General features: G+C 34.9%; 1 protein-coding gene across 1 annotated transcript in view; it reads left to right on the top strand.

Moving 5' to 3' along the window:
- Positions 1-8514, top strand: part of CNTNAP5 (contactin associated protein like 5) — a 587467-nt gene extending 578953 nt beyond the window's left edge. The window contains exons 22-24 of the mRNA XM_023532684.1: positions 4579-4797; positions 5611-5682; positions 8318-8514. Of these exons, the coding sequence (XP_023388452.1) occupies positions 4579-4797; positions 5611-5682; positions 8318-8514 (488 nt within the window). The remainder of the gene's footprint in view (positions 1-4578; positions 4798-5610; positions 5683-8317) is intronic.
- The last annotated feature ends 277 nt before the right edge of the window (positions 8515-8791 follow it).

Raw genomic sequence — 8791 nt, 5'->3', positions numbered from 1 at the left:
GGAGGAGAATTAGATCCAAGAGACCTAGGTTCTAGGCCTGGATTGGCCATGACTGGTCAGCTTGCTTTAAACAAGTATTTGATCTAATGTCTTCGTTTTCCTAACTGATAATTGGGCACAATTATCTCACCTTTTCCAATTTTACAAGGATATATATTTACATATAGTGTACAAATAGGCATACCATGAAAAGCAGAAAAGTGTTAAGTAAATGCTAAGTATTTTTTAATAGAATTGGCATTCCCCTTTCAGGATTAAAAGCTTTATCTGAGGGACATAGTTCCTGGACTGTGGATCCTCCTGGTGGTTAAATCTTCAGACTGCTTCTCTCTTACCTGAAAGCCACAATGGACTCTTGACAGAAAAACTCTTTTCTTGTATATATTGCTCACATTTTTCATTGAAATTGGTTTCATTTATTTATATTTTATGTAGGCATGTTTTACTCTTAAAGCCCAGGTTATATGGATATGCATGGCTTGTATTTTGACACTTCAGTATCCAAATGTCATAAATGGCTTTTGACATATCATAAATGTCATGTTACATCCTAGAGCAATGTTTGTTTTTAGTAAATTTCAGATTTTTTTCTCTTTTTTTAAAATAGCAGAACAAAATGCCTGGATTGGCTCTATAATGCTCTAGTGTCAAATAATTGTGAGAATGGAAAGTGCTGTACTTTCTGGGGCTAAAACTGGTTCTGTGCTACTTTCTGTGGCATTACAGAATACACTTAATTTAATATTGGGCATAGCTTTGTTCTGAAGAAATGAGTGTTTGCAAATTAATATAGAAAATCAAGTATTAAAATGCTTGAAAAAGTTAGGCTATTAATAACAACTAAGTTATTCAAAGTTTTTGTACTACTTTTATTCAGTTGTGAGTTAGTATCAAGTAGAAATCTAGTGAAAAGCCTTCATAGTATTTATATCTTAGTTCTCTCATATAAATGTAATATGGTAATATGGACATGCTGAGGGCCATTAAATCAAGGTAAAAGAGTTTGGAACTCCTTGGATAAGTAGTAGAAAAGTAATAATAATAATAAATGCATTTATGGACACTGAGCTAAGAATCATACTTGTAATGTTATATTTACTTCCACCACAATTCATGTGGTTGGTATTATTTTTCACTATTTTACAGTGGACAAAACTGAAGCTCAGAAATAAGAAAATGCAAGTCATATGTGCAAGAGTCATTTTCAACTTAGGTCTATCAAACCTCCAATATGTGCTTTTTTCAGCACACCATTCTGCTTATACATCAGTATTTGAGGGCAAGGGATCAACTTTAATGAGAATCACAAACTATATTTCAGTGATTTTTGAAGAGTGTTGAGAAGGAGAAATTACATTCATTTCAAATAAGAAATTCTGTAGGTTTTCTTTGTAAGATACCTATGTTTTCTCAAAGTGGTGGTGTATATTATGAGGAAAAACCTTGTAATTATTCTTGATTGGTTGAGACTTTTATATGTTAGCAGAAAATCTTGGGGAGAGTGAGAAATGGAATAGTGGTGTTTTACAGTGGTGGGGCCTTGTCTGCATCCTCATTCTACCATTTCTGAGTATCCACATTTATTGTTAAGTTTATCTTCCATTGTCACTCTTAAGTTCAGTTCATACAATAATCCCCTCACCTAGTTCCTTATGAATCAAATGCAAATGTAACATAAAAATTGAATATAATTATGGAATGCATTATGTCTTTAATATAATATGAAGTTTCCCTAATTTGGGGAAGCATTCTACTAAAATTACTTGCGCTTTCCTTATTTCTTGCAACCTATTTCTTAGCTAATTTTTGTAAAAATATCTTACTCAACCTAAGATATTTTTTAGAAGTTTTTGTTGTTGTTGTTGTTGGTTTTTTTTGTTTGTTTTTTTTTTGTTTTTTTTTTGTTTTTTTTTTTAGGGAGGCAGCACAGCTCAGATATGCTTTGACATTTAAAGTCATAAAGATTTTGGTTGAAATCTCAACTTTGCCATATGATGTTCTGTGCATTTTTTAACATTACCAAGTGTCAGTTTCTCCATCTATAAATTTTGAGTGATAATAGACCATAAATGAAATAACTTTTGAAGGAAACAAATAATACTTTAAAAAGAATTATTGCATAGTTATATAGCAGGTATTGAACAGATTGTTGAATATTGAGTGTTCGTAGTTTTTAATATTTTTAGTAAACAATTACTCCCTACCACATGTTGTAACAAGATTATAACAAGCAAAAATGATCTGAAACCATCCTAACATTTTTTTTTTTTTTTTTGCCTCTCTATCTATGTAAGAATCTAAGAAATCATTGTCTTGGGCCGCATTCTGAGGATATTTTCTCCCATGAATACCTGGAGTCTGTATTCATGGCAATCATTATATTTGGCCTCCAAAGACCTTACAACAATATGGGTTTCTTTCTCACTGAATTCTTGGAATGAGATCTGGCACTTTTGATTTAGACCCTCAAGACATAGCTACAATGGCATGTCACTTTCCACTGCTTCAAAGTATGATGATGCAAAAACTTTATTCCAGTTTATACTTTTCTCCTCTTCTACCTCTTCCTCTAAGTACTTCTGATCTCTAACTCTACCCCTTGATAACTGTCAATCCATAGCTAACATGCATTCTGAATTACAACTAGTTACATTGATTTCTGGTGCCACTCAGCAAATAGCACTGAGTCTTAAGTTTTTAATCTAGAAGACTTGCATAACACTATGTGAGAAGTCTCTTATGAGACAAAGTCTTTTAAAGCTTATAATAAGAAATACACGTATGTGATTCTTCCAAGAGTAAATAACAAATATGCACCACTACTGTAGGATATTCATGGGAATATTTGGAAAACAGCAGTTTTTCTTCCTACCCCAGTGTTCTTTTACACTTGAAGAGGAGTGTCATTTCACATCTCTTTTGGATTTTCATTATCATTACTCTGAAAATTCTGACATAGACAGGGAAGAAGGATGATCAACAAATATATCCAAGTTCTAACCCTCAACCTGTGAATGTTAGTCTAGTATCTAGGAGGAGTTAAGTTTGCAAACAAAATCAATGTGCTAATCAACTAGTCTTAAAATAGAGAGATCATTCCAGATTATCTAGGTGATCTCAATGCAATCACAAGCATCCTTAAAAGTGAAAGAAAGAAGTATAAGAAGAGAATTATACATAGATGTGACTGTGGAAGAAAGTCACAAAAAAAAAATACAATATTGCTGGCTCCAATCATAGAGGAAGGTGACCATAAGCCATGGAGGAACATGGAGCTAGAAAAGGCAAAAAAAATGATTTTTCCCTGGAACTTCTGGAAGAAATGCTGCCTTGCTAGAACCTTGATTTTAGCCAGCAAGACTCATGTCAAGACTTCTACAGAACTGTAAGACAAAAAAAACGTGTTTAATTTGTTTGGTAATTTGTTACGATGACCAGTTAAATTAATCCCCATGATTTCTTCCCTTTTCCTGTAAGAAAAGAGGAATGACAAGTCAGTGAGCTTTACAGGGGTGTTGAAGGGAGAGAGTATAATGAGGGGAAAACTAGAAGAGACATTATTAAGAGATGTTAATTTCTCATGTTCTTCCATATTCTCATTGCATCTCTTCCTAAGTGCTGCCCAAAAAGTGCTTGTTTGAAAATCCATGGAGGCATCCTTTCACCGTTTATAATTGAAATAAATTATAATCTATACCATTAGAAAGAAAAGTCCTTGCCTTCTTCCAGAAAAAAAACAAAAACCAAAACAGATTAACATAAGAAAATAACTATTTGAACCATCTATCTATGTTGAAACTGTTATACCAAAAAAAAAAAAAATGTGTATTACAGTTTTATTTAATTGCATCATAACAATTTGTTCAAATGATCCCTGTTAAAAGAAATGGGCTTCTGAGTAATCTTACTACAAATCTTGAAGAAAAATGAGACATATAGTCTTGCTTTAAATCATATATGATTGCTTCTTTATCATTTATAAGGGCTCAAAGATACTTTTGGAGGGTTGAATGCTGCCATAAAATATTGTGCTTACAAATGAATACCATAGACAGAACTGAGCAGGTGAAAATCTTGAATAAATGGTCAGTCTATACAGTCTGCTTAATACAGTAAGCATGATAAACTTCTGGGAGGAGCACTTTGACTTCTAATCTCTCTGTCTGACACTTTTTTTTCCTTCTACATTTTTAAGTTAAATGTCGTAATGAGTATTCTAATATGTTTGAACTAATCACTAGCAGTCATTGGTAAATGGAAGTAATTATATAATTTATACAAAACATCTAGAGTGTAGAAGATATTTACTGTCTTTGATACAGCTATAAAACATTTGAATGAAAATTTTAAATTTTGAAATAGTTTCTCAAAGTAGTGATGGTCCTAACAGTTTTTTATGATATGTTGTCGACATTTTGATAATTGTATTTTGGGGGAGAGTTTGGGAAGAAGAGATGAAGAAAGAGAGGGGATGATTTCCTTTATTCAAAACATAAGGTAATTTCTATAATTTTAGACATTATTTAAGGAGAATATGGAGCACAGTTTGAAAAAAAAACTCTGTTTTTCGTGCTGCAGAGAATCTTGGACTGGATCCTGAAGTTGCTAAAGCAAACACTCTAGGTTTTGTTGGATGCCTGTCTTCAGTCCAGTACAACCATATAGCACCACTGAAGGCAGCTCTGCGTCATGCGGCCATCGCTCCTGTAACTATCCAAGGAACCTTGATAGAATCCACTTGTAGCTCTATAATGGATTCGGATGTCAATGCAGTGACTACAGTGCATTCTTCATCAGGTATACAAATGAATACCCCATGGAACTTATCTCAGTAGTACTACACTTGATATCTTTGAGAAGCTTCTAAGTTAAAAGCTAATGCTACTCAATACCTTATCTTGTATGAATATAGGTTGTTAAGAATCATGACTGATTTCTCATGGGTGATTTTCATATATATTTAATATAATTCTACTTTTAATAGGATGAATACTTAGAATGAAATGCATATTTGCATATATTACTATATTGATATATATATAGTCACTACCATATAAGTGACTACTTCTCTGAGGATTGAAGAGTTTGGGTCTCAGGAAGGCAGGCTGGTTGTTGACCTAATATAAGTCATGTTATTAAAATCGACCTTTCTTAATAGTAGGAATGTCCACTAGCACTTTTTCTTCTGTTTTTCCACTCCTTAAAATACCTTTTCATCTTTTCATAGTCACCATCATCCTGGGTATGCTGAAGTGTCCCTGAGATTTGTTTTAAATAGGCATGGTAATCAATTGCCAAATAAGTTATGAATTCTGAACAAAGAAATGGGATTGAGTTTTGCTGCTGCCTGTACATCTCCGATCTTGGGGTTTTCCTGCAGCAGTGAACTGTAATAGAAATAACTTGATTGTGACACTTGGCTAGCCTTGATTTGAATTCTGAATCTGCTATGAATGGACTGTAGAACTTTGAGCAAGTTAATGGCTTCTATCTAATTTCTTATCTGTGAAATAAAAAATACTAATAATACTCGTGTCATAGTCATTTTCTGAAAATTAAATTATACAACAACAATGAGAAGAGAAGTCTCATGTTTTTAACTCCCTTTAGATCCCTTTGGGAAGACAGATGAGCGGGAACCACTCACCAATGCAGTTCGAAGTGACTCGGCCGTCATTGGAGGTAAACTATTCCTTGCTGATGAAAGCAGAAAAGACATAAGTAGTTCTGTACTTTGGAGAAATTCATCTGAATCCTTCCTTAATTATGGCCATTCAGTGTCCTCTTATCTGAAAGACTGTGAGCCTTTTCATGAATAGTTATATGTGTTATATGATCAAAAGCTCCCTTTCTCCCAGCACCAGCAGTTCCATGGACGGTTCCCATCTCTGATTCATCGGGCAGCTGAATACTGAATCAACAGCTGGATAATTTACCTAGAGACAGGCAATATGCATCATGTTCAGCTCATCCAGTTGTCAGTTTTCCTAAAACAAGCAAAGCAAACCAATAAAACTACATATGCGGAAGGAGCCACATTGGTGCAGACAGATGAGCAAAGCTGCAGTCCTGTCAGGTTTTTCCTACCAAGTGATTTGGGCTGAATCTAATGAGCAGGGGAAAGCCTATGGACTGCGGTTTTGAATCCAGCAGCACATATAGTTACGGATGCAGCTCTTGTCCATTCTGCTATGAGCTCAGCTCTTCCTCCAGCCTTCCTAGACTTTCCATTTTCCATTTTCTCAGTGCCTGTCAGCCTCACCTGTTTTGATTCTGCCTCTACTTGGCTCCAGTAGCCTTGATTTTTCCACCTGATTCTTGCAACACAGAATGCCTCCCAAACCTTGTTTAATGTCAGATGCCTCTTAAAAACTACATTCATTTCCACCTAAGAACCACTGTCCTAGCAGGTGTCTCTATCCCTGCCTTCTGGCAGCTAGATGAACTGATCCAATCAGATGGAGTTCTCGGTTTAAAAGTTGGCAGTATTCATTCATTTAACCTCTGTTTAATAAGTCCCAGTTCTGGGTCAGGGCCTGTGTTTAGTGAAGAAATATGAGGATGAAACATAGGCATTGCTCTCAAAGAACTCATGGCCTGGGGAGGGACAGGCTGGGCAAACAGACAACAATAGAACCAGTGAATAGTGTTCTGAGAGGGGGAGTACGCATGGCTGTGGGAGCACAGAAGTGCAGCAGCACAATGAGATTGTAAAGAAAAAAAACCCGACCTTTTCTTACAGAAGTTTTTAAACCATCTGACCTGAATGTCTGCTTCAGGGAAGAATCCAACTTGGTTTATTGTTTGGCATCGAAAAATATACAAAGGAATTTGGTGCCTGATTTTTTTCCTTTAATTAATTTCTCATTTGACAAGTGGAGAAAAGACTTTTGTGACTGCTGACTTTTCCCCGCCCATGTATGTGATCCTGTGAGTATCTTTACGAGCAGGAAAATCATCCCAACCCCAGAGGGAAATTCCTGGAAGGCTGCGCAGCCTCCAACTCTGAATAGTCCAGGTATTGAAGAAGTAGAATCCTGTTCTATAGTTCATCTCTTAAAGCTTCAGCTCATTACTGGGAGTCATTCACTACCATCCAGTTTAATCATAGGTATGTTAACTTAGGAGGTTTTACTCTGCCTTTGTTCTAATATAGTTGGGGAAAACACCACATACTGCTTTAGGGATATTTTAAAAGGCAAGCAGTCTTAATCATGTCCTCAGCTCTGATACAAACTGGTTGAAGACATATATTCAATGTATTTAACTCTCTAACGTTCATGCTTATATAAATCATAATGCAGGGTATTCAAAGTTTACTTTGGAAAATAAATATATTTTTCTCAATGCCTATTCTACTTAGATAAAAAAAATCAGCAGAATATATACTTTATTAAGAATAAACTTATCTTTGAATATCATAATTAGTTTTCAAATATTTTAATGTTGAGAAATCAACATTCATGTGTAGATGCACCCTCTCTTTTCAAAGTTGGCAGTATCCACATTTTCAACATCCCTTTGCTGACTTTGCTCTATACATCCCAAGAGCCTTCCTGGCAAAGTTAGGGATAAGACCTTAGGATCAGCAAGGGCAACTTGCCAAGTAGGTCTAGTAAATTCACATACAATCAAATCTTATACAATTGGACAGAAGCTTGTGTTTAAGTTGAATTTGAGTTTCTGGAAGACAGAGGCATACCACCTCTGAGCTAGCTGGCCCGTGTCTACTAGTGTGCAGAACAATGTAGGAATGCTCTAAATGTTTAGTAAGCATTTTGTTATGAATAGAACATTTTATTAAAACAAACATATACCATATCCACATTTGCATCAGGAAAGCATTATTGGAATGTGAGATATTTAAATATTATTTTCTAGGATACTAAAGTAGTTCTAAAACACTCGTTTGAAAGGTGACAAAGAAATGTGCTAATTACAAATGATTGACACATTCTTTCAAGCATGTCTTGAAGAAATTTAATAAAAAACACATTGTTAGTCTGATTTCATATTTGTTTGATGGTATTTTTAGTTCATTAAATAAAACCACTGATTTAAACTGCTTTTTCCCTAGCTAGTCTGGAAGAGGATTTTAGTAATTGGAGATTGAGAGTATATCAGCTGGTCTTTATTTCTGGGCAAGTGGCAAAGTTTGTGTTTGTTTTGTTATGTTTTGTTTTATTTTCTCCTAAGTGGCTTTTTTTTTTTTTTTTTTTTTTTTTTTTTTTTTTTTTTTTTGCTTAGACTGAATTACATCTCTGGAGTGGATGATCTATGATAATATCCTTCTGTCATTTATCCCCTTTTTCAACAGGAGTGATCGCAGTGGTGATATTCATCACCTTCTCCATCATCGGCATCATGACCCGATTCCTTTACCAGCATAAGCAGTCTCCTCGTACTAATCAGATCAAGGAGAAAGAATACCCAGAAAATTTGGACAGTTCTTTTAGAAATGATATTGACTTGCAAAACACAGTAAGCGAGTGTAAGCGGGAATATTTCATCTGAAAAACTGTAAGATTACCTAAAACTCTTTTGTTGATGTTAATTTTTTTCTCCTCTCCTCTTTCTCCTGTCTTTTAATTCTGTTCATTCTCTTTCTTTTATTCATTTGCCATTTATTTTTGGAACATACCTGCATTCGCCACAGTATTTATCCCCTTGACTCAGCCCAGAAGACCAGGCAATTATGGCCATTGTCTTCCTCTTGACAAACCTATTGTGGCCATAATGATCGCTCAGTAGACTGAGTTTACTACTCTAGACAAGGAAGACACACGTGCGC

Source organism: Pteropus vampyrus, unplaced genomic scaffold (assembly GCF_000151845.1).
Source record: "Pteropus vampyrus isolate Shadow unplaced genomic scaffold, Pvam_2.0 Scaffold87, whole genome shotgun sequence".
Lineage (NCBI taxonomy): Eukaryota > Metazoa > Chordata > Mammalia > Chiroptera > Pteropodidae > Pteropus > Pteropus vampyrus.
The sequence above is the reverse complement of the archived record's forward strand: the minus strand, read 5'-3'. Positions and strand labels throughout refer to the sequence as shown.